Source organism: Phoenix dactylifera, chromosome 2 (assembly GCF_051530095.1).
Source record: "Phoenix dactylifera cultivar Ajwa chromosome 2, Ajwa_hap1_PhDact_Kaust_v1.1, whole genome shotgun sequence".
NCBI lineage: Eukaryota > Viridiplantae > Streptophyta > Magnoliopsida > Arecales > Arecaceae > Phoenix > Phoenix dactylifera.
The window spans coordinates 40806277-40830330 of record NC_143191.1 but is presented as its reverse complement, the minus strand read 5'-3'; the positions used below and the strand labels follow the sequence as shown (position 1 = coordinate 40830330).

Sequence of the window (24054 nt, the reverse complement as noted above, 5' to 3'; positions counted from 1 at the left end):
TCCATCTCCCAGTTCGATTATAAAGAAAATGGAAATATGCTCCAATCTCTCAAAATTCAATCCGAACTTTTACTTAGCATTCAAATCCCATTTCAATTTTGATTTCGAATCCATTCACGAGCAAAATGCATCGAAAAATATGATCATTCTGATTTCAATTCCGAGCGCGAACCAAATACACTCTAATTATTATCTTATTTTGCTTGCATGGCAGGATCAAGATCCTGTGATAGTACAGTAAACCTAAGCACAGTGTTCCAAAGCCAATCAACAAAATAGGGACACGTGTGACTGAGCAAAATAGTATGGGTCCCACATCAATGAATTAACTTGTATGGCTTTTGACCCATTATTAATGGGAATAGCCCCCTTATCCACTTAGACTGATATCTCAATTATTAAAACCAGAAACACTCATCATGCCATCTACTCCACAATGACCACTACCTCAGCAGCCTGAGAGAAGTATAGTATCGCTGCCGTTTTTTTCCATGAAAACAGTGCAATCTTTATCATTCAAGACATGCTATACAATCAAATTAAGGCTCTACTATAAAAAGTTTAAGTAATAACAAACTGAATCAAGATGATGATACCAGAAAGTGCCTCACTTTCCAAGTCCACCATAAGGCGGCAATGCATGAACATTAGACAATGGAATTGAGCATGCAGTTGCCCAAAAAAAAAAATAAATTTAGATATCTGCGTATCTAATAAGTGGGGCATTTTTATTGGATATGAAAAAAAGGGGACCTATAGCACTTTAGAAAAAGTTCATTTTGAAGTGGCCCCATGGATGTTGCTTTGGGGATCAGCAGACTTTGTTGGCAAGGTAACAATGCCATTCTGTACGGATTTTCACTTGCCTGCAGTGAGAAAAAGAAACGAAGGGGCTTCATTAACAAATAGTATTTGATGCTGGATGTTATACTGAAGTTACAAAGAGAAAACTATGTTTGTTTTTTCTATAAGGTTATATAACACCCATCCAATAAAAAATCATTGAGTAAAATTGGATAAACATATAGCAAGAAATGTGTGTAAAACTATTCAAAAGGGATATGCAAGTTAAATAGAAATTTGACAAAATTAAAAGTTGCAATAATATATTTTACTAGATCACACAAATTGTAGAATTTTCCAGAAAGAGTCGCGTAACATTTTTTTTAAAAAAGAAAACATGTAATATTTTTTTAAACACATCTTGCACATATAATTATACTTTGATGTAAAATAAATTTTTCTATCGAATAAATTTTAGTATATATTTTTGAGAAAAAAATAATTTTAGCTTCTATGATCAATAAATTTAATATAAAAAGAATGAACATATAGAAATATTGCGTTTCTCCACTGTTCTAAAAGTATATAATTTAGAGATTGAACACAAACTCAAATTTTTATGCTGTAACACCATCAATTAATTTTAGTCGGTTTTTTTTTTTTTTTTGTTGGGGGGGGGGGGGCAAATTCATGTATGCATGTTGTTTTTTTGTTACCATAAAATTTTTGTAATTACATTTTTGTTATTTTTTTACATAATAGTAGTTTTTTATTGTATTATTTTGATGACCAATGGATTTTAATGTCGAGTTTTTATTGTATCGCCCACCTCTGCTGGCCCAATGATGCCAACAAAAACACCCCTCTTTTTGTTCTTGCTTATGAAATTGAAGAAGCGAGGACAGCATATTTTTGGGTGTTTTGGTATGTGGGGGTGGTGGGGGGGGTGTATGGAGGTGGGGAAGTTCTCTAAAGAAGCGAGAATGCCTATTTTTCAACAAGTGCATTTTTCCTCCCGTTTCCTCTAGACCTCCTCTTCTCCCCCATCGCGCCGTCCCCTCTGCCCTCTCTCCCCTCCTAAGATGAGGGCGCGTCTAGGTTCATCTATGTAGCGGAATGGGTCGATCCATGAACGTCGGAAGAGATCCAGAACCATCGAGATCGACAGAGGCAACCACAGCGACGAGGAGGTGTACGCAATGCTGAAAGACTGCTCTATGGATCCCAACGAGACTGCCCAGAGGCTCCTCCTCCAAGGTCCCCCCTCTTCTCCCACTTCCCCAATCCCAAACCCCTTTATCTAGGTTTATTTGGTCTCTGCTCTTTGTTTCTTCGCTCGAATCGTCGGTCTGTTCGATTTCGATGCAGGCTTCTGTTGTTTTGATAGGAGATGGCAGTCATTACGTGAATCGAGGCATTCCCTGTTGGGTTTCTGGGGTTGTAGGAGATTGATGCCTTTTCACTTTTTTTAACACGTTTTTTATCGTTTATTTTCGGTTTCCAGAACGAGATTTGGAGGTTTTGGTGCGTATATTTTGTTGGTCTATCGAGGGTTTTATCTGCTTATACTGAAAGTCCTGATCTTGATAGGATCGCGGCTGATCTTAGTGGTCTGGGAGGAAAAGCGAGACCTTTTTGGAGTTTGGGTCATCGAGCAGTGTTCGTCAGCTATCCATCTTCATCTTTGTTTAGTTTATTATACCTTTTTATATAGGCAAGAGCCAATCCTGTTAACATCAATGGCTGTTTAGAGATGCTTAGCGTAAGCTGATTTCAATGGCAGATCTGTTAACTCTCGTGCCATGGAACGAACAGTGCAGCTTTGTTATGCATATGCCATTGGTTTGATGGCTGTGATCGAATACTGCTGGCTGTTTTATATACTGTTTTTCTTCATGAATTTGAACTGGTTGAAGTTGCTGGACTAGTTAGGTAAATTGTGGATTTGATAGTGCTTGTACTTTTCTCAGGGAGTCTTGCTGCTACCCACGACTGGTTGATGAACAAAGTATTGCTATATCAAATATATTAGATTTTAGATTGTCTAGGGATTCATCTCTTTAAGATTTGCTATTCAACTCAGGTCATGAAAGTGTCATATTGGAATAGGTGAAGTTACCTAAGTGGTGATGGATAGGCATATCTTGATCTATGCACCTCTTATTCTGTTCTTAATTTTATTCACATAATCTACCCTTTTGCCTTTTATTCTTTGAATACGGTCAGTCAATGTTCTTGACTGTAAGGGACTTTTTACTATTGTGCGTACACGTGTGGGTAATCATGTGTTATATTCCCTCCTTCCCTCCCTCCCACCCCCCTTTCTCTCTCTCTTGCTTTCTTGCTGTCACCTTACACATATATAGTTATATGTATGCATTTTTTGTATAAATATTTGTGCATCTGCCTTTATGTGTACATGCATTCATGTGCGTATGCATGTGCATTTGTATGTCTATGCCTGCATGCTACTCAAAATCTGGTATAATTAGGTGGTAACGGGTGCAATGCCTTTTCAGATACCTTTCACGAGGTCAAGAGGAAGCGCGATAAGAGAAAAGAGGTATTTCATTGTTATTTTGCTTGCATTTATTTAATTTTAATTCTGTAATTTCTTTTCATTCTCATTAGGACTGCTGAGTAAGTATTTTTCATGGAACAAGTTTTCAATTTCTGTTTGTATCACCTTTTTTTTGGTTGTACTCAAGGAATTAAAATCCATTCTAAATTCAGAGAATAAGATTATCAAGGTCAATGCCATTGTATATAACATTGTATTTCTATGAATATGCATGCCATTTTTCTATACTATTCATACCATGGCAATAATTCTGTAGGCAACTAGATGTGAATTTCTCTTTCAAATGTGTGCATGTGTGAATAGTGTCCTAAGCAAAATCAATCCGGATCATGAAATGAAAAACAAACTGCAAACTGATATCCGATTTTAATTTGTTTCTCTTTCCAAAACGAAAAAAAATCCTCAGGTCCATTACTAAGTGTTTGATTCTTTAAACCTGACCTTGCCTCTTATGTCTGTTTTGTGCTATTCCTGCTTTCTTCCATTGTCTTGCTTTGAGCACTATTCTTCTTCTCAATGGCACTGATCTTTAATGATGAACTACTCCAATGCCAAATTTTGATGTGATACAAATATGGGCTTAAAATTCTAGGATTTTGAAGTTGAGATCTCTCATCAAGAGGAAGTTGTATAATGTCTTGCTCTTAGGATTATAAACAGATAAAATTGGCATTTTTGTAAAGTATTTGTAATAAAATGATCCTGATGATGTAGTGTTGAGTATGCAGAAACATCAGCTTTTTAATAAATGATCTTTAGTAGTCAGCTTTTGTTGACTGATCCTAAAATTATATTTTTAGTATGCAAAAACATACATACTTCTTGTGTTGTACAACTTTCTGGAGGACAGATAGGGCAATTCTAATTTTCAGACTTCATCTGTTAAGTGTATATTTATTGTTTCATTTTACAACTCTTTCAAATAAACTTGTTTGACCCTTTGATTATATTTGATGGCTGATTTGGTCGTAATTTTTAATACTCATGGCTAAGGTGTTGTGAGATATCCAATTACAAACTATTTGGATTTATTCTTTGCTTGAAATTGTATTTTAATCATTTTACTTTGTGATTCTTTGCAGAACATCAGAGACCCTGCTGATTCTAGGTGGAGGCAGGGAGTGCAGGGGCGAGGAGGTAGGAGTGGTCGAGGAAACTATTCTTCACGCTATGCATCTGATGGTATGTGCCTACACCTATAATATGAAGCTTGAGTTCACCAGGCCATGCAGATGGCTCTTGGTGACACTCCATGCTCTTGTAGGTTGTGCTTTGTTGAATTTACTAATTGATATTTTTTCAGTTTGTTTGTTTTGCTTTTTATGATGTACTGAGTAGGGTCCACTAAATGGGTGTTACTTCAAAGTTTTAACTTTTACTATTTAGGATGTATGTGGATGCTTCTGATTCTTGTTCAGCTGAATGATCTGAGACTGCCAGTAACACGAACTTGTTTACTAGATCTGAAAGTCTCTGTTCATCGTCAATGAGAGCTCAATTTTCGCACTATACATCATGCTCTCTCTCTCTCTCTTGTAATTTTATTCTAATTGCGTTAACTATGTCATGTTGTGTATTTTATTTGTCTTAAATTTTCTATCTTGTATTGTACTTTGCAAACGTTATTACCATCCCTGCGATGTGTCATTTTATAGCACATGCATTATTGTGTTTGCTTAGGTACATTAGGCATTATAAATAGCATATGTTAACTAATTTTATGTGCAAGACTACTTCTTTATCATTTTCTCTATTAGATATAAATCATACATATTGCTTACCTCCTTGCAGATATTGTTGGGGGAAGGAATGTTACTTCTAGAAAGGAGAATGGAGTAAATCAAGGCACAGACATTGGCAATAAATCTTCTTCATCTGCTAATCCAGATACTGAGAACAAATCTTTAATCTCCATTTCAAGGTATCTGATTTCTGTTGTTAGTTGGCCACATACTTTATCACTATAACAATCTATAATTCTAATCATGGTTTGCCGAACTGGCCCATACCGGCCGGTTCGGGCCGGTTCGGATCGGTTCGGCCAGCTAACGGTACGGCAGAGCTGTGGAAACCGGTACGGGCCGGTTTTGTACCCGAGACGAAGAAGACGAAAAGGAGAGAGAGCGCGGGGAAGAGAGGGAGGAGACCTGTGGCCGCCATCGGAGAGCCGCGGAGGGGCGCCGGATGCTCGGGCCGGAGGGGGCGGTGGAGGCCGAGGCCGTGTTCTCCACCACGCCCCCGCGGGCTCCACCGCCCTCTCTCGGCCTCCTCCGCCCCTCCGTAGCTCTCTGATGGCGGCCACAGGTCTTCCCTCTTCTCCGCGCTCTTTCTCGTTCTCTTCTTCTGGAGCCGGGTAAGAGCTGGCCGGTTCGTACCAGCCGGTTTCGGTACGAACCAGAACCATATCGGTACGGTAGGCGACTGGTACGCCTACCGGTATTGGTACGGCGAATCTTGATTCTAATATTAGAATGTGATTGGTTGATTTTGTTTATGTTGACAAAATTAATATCAGCCAATGGATACACTTTACTTATGCATGATAAGTTAACATATATGCTATGCTATACCATCACTTGCTGCTGTTGCAGATACGTGTTGCTTTTAGCCGTTTGTGTCGTTCTTGATTAATCATGATACTGTCACTAAGTGGGAAGCGTATAGTATTCTCATGTCTTTGCAAACTTCTTTGATGTTTAAGTAGGTGGTTTGGCAATATGAATTTGTCATGTCTCCTGGTTTTAGAAGTAGCAGGCATTGGCTTCCTTACTCTCTTTTGATTTTGTTTTTAAGAGAAGTAAATTACCATTACTATGGTTAAGCTACAAGTAGATTGGTATCATGCATTGCAAATTGAAGCCTCCATAAGTTGATGTAAATGTTGTCGCAATTCTTAACTTGCTATTTACCTTCTGTAGTTTCTTAATCATCAGAACAGAGTCAGAACCATCTAACAAGCTTTGTGTTAAGTAGTCAACTATCTGTGAGTTACTTTTGAATCCTACCTTGCTTTGGGGTGCTTATATATGATAAGTGCAGAAATTTTTCTGACACAAAGTTAAGGCCTTATTATATCTTATCTTGATAAGATTGTTGGATACAAAGTTTAAGGCCTTTTTTTTTGGACAATGAACAGTTTTTTCATGTGACTGCTATCAGTTAATTATTTCTCAATAATGTAAATCAGGCTTCTTTCGTATATTTTGGATTTATCTTTCATCGAGTATAATTTCCGTAGATTTCTATATATTATTTATTATATATTATAATTATAATAAGAGGAGACGGGATGGGCATGCTAAAGCCGGACTCGAAACCAGTGAAGCCACTATAATTACATTTTTGGTTTCCCACTTAGAAAGGAAAGCATTGAAGAGAGACCTTGAAAGTACTAACACCGGTGATGGGATTTGATAACCTGCAGGACCCACACACATTTAATGAGTGATAGAGAGCGGACACTATGTGTGTGTGAGAGAGATCTGGAAAGTCCTGAAACTCCTCTTTACTCTCTCTCCTAATTCTTGATAGGCATGTGCCATCTGCAGATTACTAGCTTGTGTTTGGTTCCAGCATCAATCTGGATTGGTTGGCCAACATGTTATCACTTATTGGAAAATGGTTAGGGTGTGAGTCCAACTTTGTGCTACGGATATAAGGACAAGTTTCACTCATGATTATTTCATCGGACTGCACATATGCAAAATGCACTATAGTATAAGTTTGTTTTCCACTGTTTATAATAGGGATTGGGATGGTCCTATTTTTCAAACCCAATCCCAAAATGATCCTTTTTTTTTTCTAAAAATACATACGGCAGCTGCTTGTAGATTATTAAGACAAGATTGTCGCTGTTATTCAACCAATTATTGATTTGATCAATTGCCATTTGTTCAACAATGACCATACTTTAGTTTTACTGTTATTATATCTCAAATTATTTAGATGAATGATTAATTTATGTCTCTTCTTTTCTTTAATAATAAAAAAATAGAGACTATAATCAAAGCTAAATAAATGACAATTAACCAAATCAGTCATTAGTTGACGTATAGGGAAAAAGGGACATAAAACCCTTTACGAGTTTTGTGCATCACTGCCTTAAGTACCATGATTTTAGTATATGCCAAATGGATTGTAGAAGTATTCTTAATTGGTTATAATTCATAATGATAATACTGTACATATGCAATTTGGATTGTATGTATAGGGTCTTTTTCCATGGTGATAATTTTAGTGCTTCACTGCCTTAATTACCATGATATCATCTTTTTTAGATCGGGTTCTTTACTTTTTACCTTTTTTTAATTCTTGTGATCATTTGATTTCTTGCGTTTTCTGTTGAGTGCTCAATTAAAGATGAAAAAGATGCTTGTTTTTTTTTTGTGTATTCTGTATGTAGGCATCACCGTATATTTTTTTCGTGCTTGACACTTTTCAGCTCTATACCTGGCCTGGCCAATGGTCCCAGCAATGTGGATCACCCTATTTCATCTCAGGGATGTTTGTCGCAAGTATCTGGTGTCAGTCAGTTTGCTTCAAAGGAAGAAAGTTCTGCTACTGAAAACAATAAGTCGGGGAAGACTTCATTGATCTCCGATGATGTAAAAAGTGGTTCTGCATCTGGACATTCTGTACCAGGTTCAAGCCTGTCTGTACCATCCAAGGCAGTATCTGTGTCTGGGGTATATGCCTCATCATCTGACCCTGTGCTAGTGCCATCACTTGATACATGTAACTCAGGTGAAGTGGGCACTATCAAACGTGTGGTTGGAAGTCAAAGGACTGTTGTTGAAACGATGAACAAGGCTGTGCCTTGTGATATATCTGGACTTGAGTTGTTGTCTCTAAATGGAAAAGGCTCTTCTGAAATTAGTCATTATTCAGTACATGGTGAGGTGCAAAATAGATCACAAGGATCTGAAGTGAACCAGCTCTCAGATACATCACATGCTGCATCTTCATCTCTATCTGGCCATGCAGGCAGCAGACCATCATCTACTTACAGCAGCCGATCACAGCAGCTAACTGGTTCCCAAAAAGGTATTATATCCATGGCTCTGACTTGTTTGTCCGGCCATATCTCTGCATTTGTTTATATCAATTTTCACATTTTTCCACATTAGATAGTACCGAAGTTTGGTTAATTATGTGAATTTTTATCATACTATCTTGCAACCATGAGCCTTCATTTCATGCATAAACTATGTGTTTGTTTGTTATCCTAACATGTAAGTGATGAGCTCAATTTTTTTGTAGTGTTTCTACTGAGCGCTGTTTGTTGTCATATTGTCTAATATGATGGGGGCTGACATCTTCTTGGCTGTGGGTTATATCTAGCAACATGTTATTTATGAACTTGCCAAGCATATTGTGGAGCTGGATTCTTGAATTGTTTTATAATTCTAGATTTCCAGGTCATATAAACTATTAATATCAAACATTATATAATTATTCGAGGAGTCAGTTTAGAAGCAGTTGTTGAAAATTGACATTCTTTGATTTTTATTCTTAATAACTTCGAATTAATTTTTACAAGTACAGGTGGGCAGGGTACATCCATGCATGCTATAATTCTGATACAACAATTGCACATTAGGGCATAGTTATTGGATTCAGTAATACTTATTTATGTATTTTTAATTAATCTAACTCATTACTTCTCATTCATTTCTGTTTTTTGTGGGCACCTATAATTCTGACCCACATACATGAGAACTGGGCTTTTGATCATATGACAATAAAAGGGAAATAAAAACCATGATGAGGGCAGGAAAGAGAGTGGGAGATTGACCTATGTGATGATGTAGAATTATTAACCAGTAATTGCTTCCATCTCTTCTCTCTCCATTCAACGTGCTCCTGAACCTCTTTGCCATCCCTGAACGAACCACCCCTCCTCAACCTCATAGCTGACATGTTCCTTGATTGGACAGTCTATTGCCTGCTCCCTCAGTGTCTTCCATATCTCCTTCCACACCACCATCTCATTTGCCATATCCAATTATATATTTGGAGCCATCTACTGCAGGCTACAATCGATACAGATAATTTCCCCTTATCGGACCTCTCGGTGTCGCCATCTGCTGCCCCTAGCTCTCCCATAACATGCTCATTGCCACCTCTCTTGACTAACCTAACTCCATGTTTATCATGAGCAAGCTGTACACTATCACCACTTCAATGCCACCCTCTTGAACATTGCCAAAAACCTCAAGAAGCCCTCCGTGCATGGGTCAAATCCACTAGCCTCTGTCTTTATGGTGGGCTTTCTTTTTGTTGTCGCCTTGTAGCCTCGTGCTTGGGTGCTGGGCTTGGCTAGACCATCATCTGCCGATGTCAATGGTGCATGTGTTGTTTGTAGAGCTGATCATGGGCTGGGCCTCGGGCCTAAATTCTATTCATTTTTAATCAGACTTTGGGCTGGGCCTATGTAAAATTTGATATTTTTAGTGCCCAAGCCCGACTCATGATTAGCTATGGTTGTTTGGGTCACAAAGCCCATTGGACCAGGGTGGTGTTTGCGGTGGTTTTGGAGGGGCAAGGTTAATTGTTGCTTTGGTCGATGTCGACAATGGACTAGGTGTCAGAGATAGTTGTCGGATACGGGTTGCGAGCAGTGGTGAGGGTTAGGTCTTAGAAATCAAAATCTTGGTGGCATTGATGGAGGCGTTTATGAGTCACCATGGGCGGAACTCGACACTATAGAGCATGCAGCATGGGTGTCGATGGTGGAGTGGTCATTGCTGGGGAAGCAATGCAAAGCTGATGGTGGAGGAGCTCGAGGTGTGTGTGGCAATGGTGAGTGTGATGGAGGCGGTGATGGCAGAGGAGATGGAGAGGGGAAGAAGATACGGTCAAGGGTGAGGGAGGGAGTTGGGTGCAAGGTAGGCTGAAGTGGACCGAACTGCCCGGTTCAGCCTGTATCGAGCCGACCCGGTGGAAAACCGGGTCGGTTCGCCTATTAGAATTGGTTTCGGCCTTGAATCGGCCAGAACGGTTTCAGAACTGACTGGAACTGGTCGGAAGAGGCCCGAACCGGACCGAACTGGTCGGAACCGTTCGGAATCGGCTGGTTCCGTTTGAACTCGGTGGCAACCATTCGGTTCGCACCGAGTCGACCCGGTTCAGAACCGGGCTCTCTCCCCCTTTGCCTTTTTTGTTAAAAAGAAGTGTTGGGAAGGCCCCCTCTTTTTTTTTAAAAAAAAGAATTGTTGTGGAGGCCTTTCTAATATTTTTTTCATAAAATTCGTTTAGTCGTAAGACGGTTAAATGACTCCTTCTTCCTCCCAATTTGCAAAATCACACCGATTCAATGCAATTGAAAAAAGATTCAAGCCTAAATAAGATGTGCTTCCTCTCTCCTATCTCATTTTTTTTTATTTTTTAAAAAAATAGCTCAAAATTTGCAAAATAAGAGGAGATTATGCCAAAATTTTTTATTTGGATTTGATTTTATTATATGTTGTAGATCTTTTGATGATCTACATGTGACATAAAATTTTTTAATTTTTAGATTATGTATATTTTTTAAAAATTTAAAATATATTTTCAGATTAAAAAATAAAAAATTAAAAATTAAAATTCAAAAAAATGTAAAATCATAATTATATTTAAAGGCATGCAAGCTACTCGTCAATAAAAGTTGTTCTCATTCAAGGTTTGATGCGATCATGCGCACAGTAGTTTAAGCCTAAATTTGAAAAAAAATGAGAAATAAGTAGCCATTGATGCATACCCACGGGCTTAGAAAAATATATGTAGCATTCATTGTTGGGTTCTACATGGATCTGAGCTGAAATTAAAATTTTAAAATATTTATATTTAAAAATTATTAAAAATATATAATTAATATAAAAAATTATTAAAAATAGTAGTACATATTACATAATTCAGAAGTCATTTCTGAAGTACAAATCACATTTTTCTAAATTTATGATATTTAAACATATTTTTAAATTTAAAAATTATTAAAAATATATACATAAATAAAAAATATGAAGTATTCGTATTATGTATTAGATAAATCAGATGTATTTTTTGAGGTAAAAAATATCATAATCATAATAAAATTTTGCTATTTTTAAATAATTGATAAACCTACGTACTTGATAAACTTACAGAAATGGAACCGCCAAGAAAAGAAGTTAGAGCATGATATTGGTTAGAATCATGGGCAAATGCTCTTGGGTTGGCACCATTAGAAGTGCAACTGGTGCAATACAGTTCAAGAGAGGAAGGATAACTAGGTTAAAGCAGCACTTAGCTGATAGTTATCTCGACGTATCTATGTGTTGAAAATATCCACAGAAGGTTTAGCAACTGATGAAGAAGCACTTTGCTGATTTTAGAGTACCAAAAGTGAAAATTTTCAAGAAGATAGAGGTGGATCACCGAGCGGCAGAGCCATCTTTCTATCACTCCGGAGAGTCAGAGGAGATATCTGCTCTAGATGACGAGGAGGCACAAATTCAGGCTGCCATATAGACGAGCATGAATGATCAGTGACTGTCGGATGAGGTGGCCAGGCATAAGGTTTGATTTGGGCCCTCATACTATGAATCGAGCTCCGATTTTGCGAGCAGAGTTTAGGAGGACCTCCTAAGTCAAGGAGCTCTTCAGCAATGGCGGCGGCTATATTGCATCTATATTGGGGGCTTTTGGGAGCAATCATCTAAAGAGATTTCACCAGGAGCAGCAATCCCTAATTTAGATCCATATGTTTTTTTCAGTAGAGATTCGAAGCAGCAGAGGGTTGACGCAAGTTATTAGATCCTGGTTATACTTCAGCCATGTTCCGACGAATGTGGTAGACAATACGTTCTATAGGTCTACCATTTCTGCATATAGGTTGCCTCTTCTAGGCCTGAAGGGCATCTATGGTGAGCTTCTTGACAATAATGAGCTAGAAAAATGGATTGCCTCATACAAGAGCAAGTGGCCCACATGGACTGATGATGTATGATGGTTGGACCAGTTCTATCAGGCGGACCATTATCAACTTGACATATTATGATACGAAGACTTTCTTTTATAAGTCAATTAATGTTTTTAATCAGGTGCATGACACTACGTATATTCTCAAATTGGAGGAGGTGATTGATCAAGTAGAAGAGGAGAATGCCGTGCAGGTCATCACTGATAATGGGCTACAATATAAGGCCACTGAAGAGATCTTGATGGAGCAGCGACTATATATTTTTTAGATCCTGTGCTGCACATTGTATCAATCTCATGTTGATGGACATTGCAAAAATTTATAGGGTGCAGTAGATAGTGGAGACATCCCAAATCATCACTAGATATATTTATAACCATGCATGGGTCTTTTCACGGATGAGGAAGTATGTAAGGAAGATATCTTGAGATCAGGAGTTACATGGTTTGCTACCAACTATATTGCACTTGATAGCATTCTTGAGAAGAAAGCAACCCTACGTCAGATGTTTGCCAGTTTCGAGTGGCAGAAAAGTAGATATGCGAGGGTCATCACTGAAGAAAGCATTATTGAGGACTTGATGACGAGGCAGATATTCTGGTAGCGAGCTACGACGATACTGAAGGCTATTAGACCATTGTATGAAGTGTTTCGAGTCGTGGATAGCGAGAGGTGCCCTCAGATGGGCTATTTGTATCACATGATGGAGAGGGCAAAGATTTAGATTAAGGAGGTAGATTCGATGTATGTCCAGGAGTACATCGACATCATTGAGCGACGCTGGGACTACCAGATGAATAGTGACTTGCATCTAGCAGATAAGCAAGAACATTAAAAATTAGACTGTTTCTGTACTTGTACAATTGTACTAAGATAATAATGAACTTATCTGCACCATACTATCTGAACCCTCGGTTTCAATATACCATTGCTAGAATTGATATGGATGACGAACTTCTGGCCGTTCTGCATAATGTGATTTACAAGATGGAACCTGATCCAGAAATCGTGATCTTATATCTAGAAGAGATAAGTTAACTTAAGAGACATGTATAAGGTAACTGGTATCTTCTATTATTAATATATTACAATATGGTTATTTTTTACAGACCAAAATATTTAGAGAGGGTACTAATAGCTTTGGAGTCTCGGCAGCTGTCATAAGAAAAGTATGAATCTAGGTATATTGTATATTAGGAGAACATTTATTTAGCGTTAGATGATTACTAATATGATACTATCTTATACGTAATTTTTGTTAATATTTTTGCAGCTTAATAGTGGATTCATTTTGGTTTGTCCGTGAAAAATTTTAAGCGGCTAGCTATTCGGATCCTTTTCTAGACGGTCTTCTCAAGTGGCTGAGAGCGCAACTAGTCTACCTTCGCCCTCATCAACAGCAAGTAGAGGAACCATTTGATATAGATGCGCCTCAACAACCTTGTATATGTTCACTACAATCTGAGGTTGAGACTGAAATGCATGCAGAGGAAAGTGGAGTTAAAGGTACATAGATCAGGTCTATAGTGCTTTCGTTGATGAGAATGATCCTATGATCATATGGCTTGTGGGCCAGCAGCAGGAGCTGGAGCTTAATGAGCGAGGATCGCCTCCACGACCGGCTAGTTTCATAGCCGACGAGGTTAGGATCGATGCAGGGCAATGGACAGAGAGCAATATTTCACGCATTCTTTCAGCTGATCAACTACAACCACAGCCACAGGAGAGCCGATCACCATACGACTTCTTGTTCGAGACATCCTCTCAGAGATATGATCGAGAGATGCTAAGACGAGGCTATTATGCTACTCGGCCGATTCGGTCAAAGGAGCGACATACATCCTTCCAACATAGCTAGACAGTGAGTGGCACAAAGGGTAAGCGGACAATGAGTGGCATGAAGGATAAGTAGGTAGCGAGTGGCACGAAGGGTAAGAAGGCAGCCGCCTAGCACACCAAAAAAACAAAAGGCACTTGTAGCCCCAATGGAGAGTGGAGGAGCCAGTTCACTCAGATTTGGAGACCAGGAGCAATAATTCTGATGGTCATGAATCTGCTGACCATAGAGGGAGTGGAGGACATGAGATTACCGTTTATAAGACAACCACAGGATGGTCTTCAATTCATCGGTGAGTCCCAGTTTATGCATTCTACATAGGATAGGGACCACGGTGCACGATCTGGTGGAGCCCGCGAGGATCCGATTGCATATAGGAGATGGGCTCTTTGAGGTCATTCAGGAGGATATGATGCGGCGGCAAATGACTTCGCATGTGGAGCAAAATCTATAGACGTATCAGGCTCCGAGTCGTATACTGGATTCTATTACCCATAGCCACAGGCAGCCTACGACTCATACGGATACGGATATGGATATGGTGCGTTTGAGGCATCTTCTGGTGGCTACTATCCTATGCATCCTGGAGCATCTTACGGATCGAATTTTGCTGCCGGCTTATTCAGATGGGCCACTTCACAGCCGTTTCAATTTAATAGCCAGAGGACATTTTTTTTAAGTTAGAGATTCAGCAAGAGATTCGAGAGTATTTATAATCCGGAGCGTGTTCCTTATGGGATGAATATGCAATGGGATGAATAGAGCGGTGGGCTGATGTGCTTCCTGACTATGCTAATGATCCGGATATCTATGAGAGGGATCGTCACTCGGCGCGATTTTAGATATCGGTATGTATGTTGTACTTTAAATATCTGTAATCGATTGTATTATTTTATATTTTTAACTCACTACTTGATTTGATGGTATTTCATGTTGCTTCTTATAGCATGTAACATCTCACTAATCATTTTATATTTTGTATCATTTTAAAACAATAAGATGCATCATTTAGGTTAAATCGAGATCGTAGAAACATCAAAAAATATTAAAAAATATTAAATTAGACTTAAAATTATTAAAAAAAGTTCAAAAGATTGATTACTAATTAAATCAACTTGAAAAACTCCAAAAAAATATTGGGCGTACTGGTTGCCAATATAGAACTAGCACGCCCAAGCGAACCGTGTGTCTGTATGATACTGAACCGGTACCGTACCGACCCATTCGCCGATCGGTACGGATCTCGGTACCAGTTCAGCGGACTTTAGTTGAAGGCATAGTACACTGTACCATCCCGAATCGGGCGGTACAGGGTGTATTGTATCGATATCCTTTATGGATGGTGTACCTACTGACGCTCGATATGCCAAAAAAATTCTGTACCGTACCGTATCGATATTGTGCTAGTGTGGCACCGGTATGGGGTCTGGTACCGCGACAGTGAACCTTGGTTGGGGGCAATGGCGTCGAATTGATTAAGAAGCGGTTCTTGAAGGGCTTGGACTGGAACAGGAGATGCCATGGTTTTGAGAAATAAGAAGGGTGTAGGAGAAAATGCCGGGAGAAGAAAAAAGGGATAGGGGTAATTTTGTCCCATAAATTAAAATGGTCCCACCCGAATGCTTATGCCACCTCGTAATCTAACCTATTAGAGTAAACTTAATCCAAGGCTCACTACAAAATTGATAAAAGTTATCTGGGTCAATTTGTATATAGGGATAAGGGGAGGCTTTACATGTAATATTGACAAAATATTGGGTGCAAAAATGCAAAGAACTCATTCAGCGGGTCAATTTTGTCCCATAAATTAAAATGGTCCCACCAAAATGCTTAAACAAATGCCCTAATCTAATCCCTTAAGAGTAAACTTAACCCAAGGTGTTCACTTCAAAATAGTTAAAAGTTATCTAGGTTGATTTGTAAACAACGATACGGGGAGGCTTTACGCTTGATATTGAATATTGGATACAAAATGCAAAAAACTCATTTAAAAATATCATCTGTTTTTACGTCGCTACTATATTGCCCATATGGATGGAACACCAATAAAAACTTATTTAAGAGGAACTAGGCAAGCTTGTATGTTTCAAATGAAACCAACAATTACTATCCCATCTATAGAGAGTCGGTCTTGTGTATGAATATTCAGCCAGCCATAAATTTGGAAAATTTTAAATTGGCTTGCAACCCAACATCCATTTTTGATTTATTAATTGATCCTCATTTCATGGGCAAGTTAATTTTGGGTAGAAGAGGGATTTGCATAAAATGACAAAGACTGTGAGTTTGTGATATTGTATTTTTCATTTAGTTGTCTATGATGCAGGATATTCAAAAAGCCTCTTCGAATAATAAATATTATAGAAGAATTAGAGTTTCTTTTTATTTTACCCTATAATCTAGAATGAATAACATCTCCAGTGTCATATCTGATTGAGTTGCCTTAATTTGTGTATATTTGATGACGTTGAAATCATGGTCTGCTGAACCGGCCCGTGCCGGCCGATTCAGAGCATATCGGACCGGTTCGGTTTGCCTGTGGAAAACGGTTCCGGCCCGGAACCGAGCGATAAATCAGCTGAACCGATGCGAACCGGATAGGTTTGCACTAGTACAAGCCCGGTATCGGGCGAACCGGATCGGTTCGCATAGCGCGCGGGGCAGTGCGCCCGCGGGGGCACGAGCCGGGAATCACATCCCGCGCGCCCGTGTGGGGTCTCCACACGGGCCTTTAACGCCACAAGGTGGCATTTAAGCCACTCTGTGGCATCTAACGCAGGCGTGCGCGCCCACGAACGTTTACCCCCCCCCCCCCTCCGCGCCCTTTTGTTCACCGGTTTGGTACTAGTTCAAACCGGTCTGAATCGGTTCCGTACCGGTTCGGTAGGCGACCGGTACGTCTACCGGTTCCGGTATGGCGAACTTTGGTTGAATTATACTAATGGGTTCCAATTTTCTCTTCACTAAGATTCAAATTGATTTAAATGTATAGTGATTAAGACTTAAGCCTTGGAAAACTCTTGGAAATAAGAAACCTCATATATGATCCCATACCTGAAGACTCCTGACATGATCAACATTGGTATATGGACTTAAAATGATGGAAAAATGCATCAGTGCATCATGATTTTTTGTTAAGTTGAGATTGGTTGTCTATTTAGCTTATCAATTAGCTGTGGCTTTGTTGACTGGTGCTTAGAGATGGATATGTACCAAAGTCTGTCTTTTGGCACTTTCATCTGCTTCAAGATTTCATATGAACGATATCTTTGGGTGCAGTTAACAATAGACATGTGTCATCCTTTCTTGTTTTCTTCTTGGATAAAATTCGACACTTAATGACTTTGACATTCTTGTTGTCGATGCTTCAAAAATTTTTTAGTCTGTCATGGTGCTCTGCAATTGATGTCTCCAAGCAATATTGAACCACACGACTTTTAGTAAAAGTGCTTTGTTAGTCTTGACGACCTGAAAAAAATAATCTTGGAACCTCGTCATTCACTTATTTGATATCAAGTCATCTTTGGAAAACCTGAGGATTCCATTTTCTGATATAAAAATATGAGCAAACAAAGGGAACTTCATAGGTGTGCATGTGCAAGTACATGCGCATAAATGTGTTTTTTCTACAATTATGGAATTAGAGATGGTTTTGAGGGGTGGCAATTGTTTGGGTTAGGTTGGATCAATTGTCAATTCCAACAAAGGACTTGATATGTACTTCGCCCTGCCATGATGTCTGAGTTTCTTGACCTACTCTCATTGTTGGGTTTAGGCAGATGGCCCTTGTCCAAGCAACTTGACTCGAGACGAAGTTGCAGATGGTGCATCAGCTTTTGCGAGTCAAGCGATGCTCAAGTTGACAGGGCGAAGGGGATGATTGGTTTTGTAAAGAAGGAGTGCAATGGATAGATCTGGTGAGATGCTAGTTAGGTTGTAGGCCTTTGAGATTGGTGTTCCTGCATGGTCGCTGCATCTTCTTGATAGACATAGGAAAATGGACAGTGTTCGATCAGGAAAAATTTTCATTGGAGTTTTAGGGAGTGATTAGAAATATGCTTTCCTGCTTTGTTTGTATTTAAGATAAAAAAGGTTAATGGATGCACCTTTGATGGTTTAGTAAAAGGGAAATGCAGAGCAATTTCTTAGGAAATAAACAGAATGGGCAGAATTGTGATGTCACAGTCTTCAAGAAAACATGTACATCAAATAATGATAATCTAAAAACATCCAATTTACAGAACCCTAAGAACTGTTCCATTGTACACTAATTTATGCTTCTTCATATGATGATTTCACTTGTATGTGTGGTTAATGATGTTTCAAGTCTGTTCTCCTTGTGCATCCATCTTTTGGGTGCCTAGCACCATCATTCTATGATAATGGGATATTTTATTTTTCAAGGCATAGTCTCTTTAAATAGAATTGATATTATGACCTCAGAAATGAGATGACACGAGTCAGAGCTTGTATTTGTGACATTTGATGCTTATGATATTGATTCTATTGGTGTGTGTGGTGCCATGTCATTCAGTAATATCATATGCTTGATTTTTTGGGAATTAAAAACGGGCCTGTTGGGAAATAAATTTAAGGTGCATCTCAGCGTACCAGTTGCATACCTTTCTATTATGTAGTAGTTTTTCTGTGCCTTTTTGTACTTGGTATTGGCATAGTGATGTGCCAGGAGCATAATACTTGATACCTTAAAGGCACTTATACTTGAAGTCGATATTCCAACTGAAATGCCTTAGCTTACTTGGTTATTAGTGGGTTGGTTTGGAATTTATTAGCCGGTCTAGGCAATACCTGCTTCTCTAATAATAAGGGGTGCCAAAGGTGTGTCACCTCTTTTCGCCATGAAGAGCAAAGCATTGTAGCAAGGCTTTATTGGACTACTATCATTTAGTAATTGGAGTCATATAAATCAATTGAACTTGCAACACCGTTTCATAACCATTAAAAGAATTTACAAAGGATGTTAGTTGGAAATTAAAATGAATCATTAATTCAAATAACACAAACCTTGACCACCTCAGGAATTTTTAAAGGTTTTGATCCTTTGCAAATTGTTCACGCCCATCAACTTGGTCAGTATGGACAACCTGATGCTTTACAACACCTCAAATAGTTTGTCTACGTATTTTATTTTATGTATCACTGTCTTTTAGTTAGACCTGTGGATTTCATCTGACTGTAATAATCATTTTGAAGCCTTTTCCTTATGCAAATCGGGTCAGCTAAAGAGCAAACTTCAAGTTAAGAGCTCTGTCAGTGGATTGAGCAATTTTTTATACTTTTAAACAACAATTCCGAGAAAGATTCATCAAATGCAACTATCTAGTTGATTCTGGCATATGCTTCCATCATTTGTTAGTGCATAGTGATATGTCATTGCTTTGTCGATAGATCATTTCTGCATGCATTTAGTATATGCAATTTAAATGTTTAAGCTCTATGTTATAATTTGTCAAGTGTGGTGGTTATCAAAGATTGCTTGATAATGCACATTTTTCATTCAGCAGTTGTTGCTAATAAAGAGTGGAAACCAAAATCAACACACAGAAATTCTGCTCAAGCATCCGGAACACCTGGTACTTCTGATGTATCTACTGTGGTGGAAGCTGTTTCTGAGTCACTGCCGGTGTTATCAGAAGATACTGCTTTAAAGCTGGAAAAGAAGCTAGATGAACTGCAGTTATTGGACAGACAACATGTCATCATTCCAAACCATCTTCAAGTTCCAGAGTCTGAGAGGCATGGGTTGAGTTTTGGAAGCTTTGAATCCAGTTTTAACCTCAGCATGGGTTCTGCTAACGGTCCTGCAAGTGATAAGAGCACTGCACCACCACTCGAGTCATCTCAAGAGATTAAGGAAAACATTGAGGATCCTTCTTCAAGGTTAGATACATCAGTTGAAATTTTTTTCATTAAGTTCATTACATTAATGCAGTTCTAATCATACCCATATATACTTGCCTACTTATCAAATTTTTCAAAGCCGATGCTTCCAAAAAATGTTTTAAATATCTGTTTGCCTCATTTAAATTGTTGTTTAATACTGCATACTGGTGCTATATATATATATTTCCATGTTGCGGCAGAGACAAAAGTCACTGTGATGTACGGTCTGTCAGCCTTGACCTTTTCTATCTCTGCAGTGTTCTGTCTGTTAGCCAAGATACTTTGCATGATCGCATTCAATTTATTGTAAGATGCTTCTATACAGTCAAATCTGATCTATATTGGTCAGTTTATAAATTCTGTCCCATAAAGCTACTTTCTCTCTCTCTCTCTCTCTCTGATGGGTGAGTTGATATTCTCATAAAAAACTATGAATTCTGAACTTTTGTTGATGTGCACTGTTTTATCATCAAGATACTGTACATTCATATAATGTACTTATTTTTTTTAAGAAAATGATGGATAAGTTCATTTTTCTTTTCTTGTTAGGTTTTCTTATTTGTTTCTTTTCCCTCTTGTGAGCGCAGCAGTTGTGATGCATCCCCAACTTCTCAAGAAGTCGACTATCCAGATCATCCCCAGTCACCAATTCAGATGCCAGAAAATTTTTCATGTAGGGAAGCTGACATTCCTTCCAGTGTCCCTGCAGCACCAGAATATGATCAATCCAAAGAAACTGCTGCTTTGGCTCCAGAAGGTCCTCAGTACTCAGTTGTTCATACTGCACCAAGTTATTCAGCATTTGGGTTGGTACCACAAATGCTTGGCAGCCAACTAGTACCATTTGAAAGCTCTGAGTCTCAGGCACGTGATACCACTCACCTCCCAAGCTTTGTGGTATGTTTTCTACTTTCAGGACTATTATGCTTATTTTAAGTTTAAAATTATTCATTGGATTGTAGCTCAAGTGACTGCTGTATTTTATGTTATAACAACATGTAATTTGTACAACGTGTAATCTGTTACTTTGATGGTCATTGCTCCATAGCATAGTTGCTGCTGTAAAGTAATATTGGGTAGTGACCATAGGATGTGTCTGCAAACAAAAATTCCAGAAATGGGGGCATCTATAGCATCTTGTCTACTATTTTCTCTTCAAGCTGTTCCATTCATTATTGTTAGCTCTGTTTCTGGACCAATTAATTTTATTATAAATCAGCCCGGATAGGAACTGGGATGGGTATTCCAATTGTATTGTATTGTATTTGGAGTTCATTCTAGGAATATGAAAAACTAATATTCTTTTGTTTAGGTCCAGCAACCTTTCGATCCATCCTCGAGCTACTATACCCAATTTTATCGACCTACTGCTGATGCTGAGGGCCGCTTCTCTCCTTTTCTTGCACCTGGTGCTGCTAAGTATAATGGCAATATTGCAGTCCTACCTGCTCAGACTGGCCAGGCTCCTCAAGAGGTTCACATCAAACTCTGCTTTGTTGAGCTGCTTGTTTAATGGAATAATCAAAACATTCTTCTTTCACATGCTGTCATGATCTTGTTTAATCATAACTAGAATATTTTACCCATCTATTTGGGACTGATTTTAGGACTGCTTTACCTCCTTCCTTTTTTTTTCAATTTGAAATATATGTTTGCTTGGATCCTGCTAAATTTTTTAGCTTATTGTATCATAAGATTAACTATTAGATTGATTTTTAAGTTTTTAAGTGAAATTTTGTTTTCTACCAAAGGCACTCAATTAAGGCCTTCAATCTTGCTTTGAAATTAAACCTGAAAAAAGGGGCCAACTTATAGAGTTTTGAATTTGAAGAAATTGATAGTATTTTGTTTTATTTTGAGATGCTGCCTTTCTTTTGTGCTCTGTGATTATTTTTTAATTACATACTAGCAACATTTTCACCATTTTCTGTTTACCTTCTGGATGAAATTTCTTATTTTATGTGCTTCATATACTTGTGTTCTAAATAGAATACTTACATTAATATATATTGCGACTCCAGAGTGGGAACTCTGTGGTCTTATCAACAGCTGGGTCTACTTCTCTTGCTACTCAAACTGCTGGGGTTATGCCGAGTTCTGTTGCCGTTCCCCAGCAACCAGTTCCCATTTTCCGGCAGCCTGCTGGTGTACATATATCACATTATCCCCCCAACTATATTCCGTATAGTCAATATTTCTCCCCGTACTATGTACCACCCCCTGCCGTTCACCATTTTCTAAGCAATGCTGCTTTCCCTCAGCAACCTCCAACAGGCAGTGTATATCCTCCTCCTGGTGCTGCAGCAGCTGCCACCCCTGTCAAGTACTCTCTTTCTCAATACAAGCCTGGTACCAACGCCGGTAATTCAGCCCTTGTTGGGATGCCGACTGGCTATGGAACATATAGCTCGAGTCCTGCTGGCTACACTCCTAATCCTGCTGTGGGCAGTGGCAACTCAACTGGCAATGAGGATCTCACGGGATCTCAGTTCAAGGAAAATAATGTGTATATGCCTGGGCAGCAGGTACCTTTCTTTCCTTTTACTCGAACTTCATGTTTGGCACTTTCTTCACTCTTTTGATGCAAAAACACCATTGTATAGCTGTTATTTTAGATGATCAAAAACCTTAAAAATCTGATTCACTTTCTGGTGCATCCTGGCATGTCCACTGGAACCATAGTGCTCAGATAAAAATGGTACCTGGGATGCCACCACAGTTCACTCGTAGGATGTTTCAACTGTGCTGGTTGGTGCCAGTCACGATGGACAGGGGTGGTTGCAGCCTGACACCTGGACAATACAACATTTTTTTTTAAAAAAATCTTTCCCCCCTTTCATTCATGCTATTAATGATTGTCTTGGTTTGTCCCAGCCCATCCGCTATTGTACCGACCAGGACCAAACTGGGATAAGAATTGGTTTCCTTATATTGTTTACAGAATTGATATGAATACCACCAATATGACTCATTATTTAATTATTTTTTTTTGATATTGAACTTGTTGTGTTGTCAATATGTTCCTCACTTTACATATGAGAAGCATGTCTGGTTACGATGCTGTGATTGCTATTTTCCAATGTTTGGTCATCCTAGATTTATGATCTATTTCTATTAGTTATATTTGATTATTTGCTGTCCAGCAGACCGAAGGTTCAGCTGTCTGGATTCCTGCAGCTGCTGGGCGAGACATTTCCAGTCTTCAAGCCAGTTCATTCTACAGCTTTCCTTCACAGGGACCACATATGACATTCGCACCCACACAAGCTGGCCATGGTGCCTTTAGTGGACTTTACCACCCCACCCCAACTGTCGCTGCAGCCGCTGTTCATCCACTACTCCAGCAGTCCCAGACTGTGGCTGGTGCTGTTGAGATGGTGGGCCCACCTTCTGGTGTTTATCAACAGCCACAACGAGCACAGATCAATTGGACTAATACTTATTGAAGAGGGGAAATCAAATCCTTGTTAACGGTAGCCTCTTAAAAAGCAAAGTAGATATTCTGATCCTGTGAAGTTTGGAGGCTACTGTTGGTTTCAGGCAGAACATTTTCACAATTGTGTCATAGTGCAGCCTGATCAAAGAGTGTAAATATATAGATATATCTACAGGATGGGCAAGCTGCAGGGAAGGCTTCAGGATTCCAGTTTGCTTTGAGAGTTTGAGATTAATTGTGGAGGTTCACCTGTGACTGATACTGACCATTTTTAAGCTAGTAGAGAGGTCTGTGCAGGTTCCTTTTCTTTGCTTGTTTGCTGCTCGTTCTTTATCAGTTGCCCTTCTCTCCCTTGATCTTTTTAAATTATTCAGTGGTGAAAGGCGTGATTTTCTTTTCTTGTATCCATCCCTTCAGATGAGGTTATAGTAATGGGAAAGGTAAGATTTTAAGTTAGTGGGTTTTTCATTCTTTTCACTGCCTTGACTGTAAAGTGAATTTTGATAGTATATGAGGATGTATTGCAACTGTTGTATCTGGCGTAATAGAAGCAGCAGCACATCCCTTTCTGTTTC

The 24054-nt window shown here is 38.9% G+C and overlaps 1 protein-coding gene across 13 annotated transcripts; it reads left to right on the top strand.

Annotated features, from left to right (window-relative positions):
- Window positions 1-1624: 1624 nt before the first annotated feature.
- Window positions 1625-24054, top strand: LOC103712844 (uncharacterized). Of its 13 annotated transcripts, none has more exons than XM_089929013.1 (11): window positions 1625-1707; window positions 1762-2040; window positions 3303-3346; window positions 4447-4546; window positions 5156-5285; window positions 7806-8407; window positions 19662-20040; window positions 20631-20940; window positions 21356-21517; window positions 22065-22568; window positions 23190-24054. In XM_089929013.1, the coding sequence occupies exons 2-11, from the start codon at window positions 1983-1985 to the stop codon at window positions 23487-23489; spliced, it is 2589 nt and encodes an 862-aa protein (XP_089785139.1). In that variant the 5' UTR covers window positions 1625-1707; window positions 1762-1982; the 3' UTR covers window positions 23490-24054. The 13 variants fall into 13 exon arrangements, with proteins under 13 accessions (XP_089785139.1, XP_089785140.1, XP_089785138.1 ...); XM_089929014.1 differs by having other exon boundaries at window positions 1628-1707; window positions 19665-20040; XM_089929012.1 differs by having other exon boundaries at window positions 1628-1707; window positions 19665-20040; window positions 23187-24054.

Coding starts and splice junctions, on each gene's coding strand:
- LOC103712844 (XM_088716429.2), top strand. CDS start 1,983: ATGCTGAAAGACTGCTCTATGGATCCCAACGAGACTGCCCAGAGGCTC. Junction 2,041..2,373: donor CCAGAGGCTCCTCCTCCAAG/GTCCCCCCTCTT, acceptor TGATCTTGATAG/GATCGCGGCTGATCTTAGTG. Junction 21,518..22,064: donor CTGGCCAGGCTCCTCAAGAG/GTTCACATCAAA, acceptor TTGCGACTCCAG/AGTGGGAACTCTGTGGTCTT.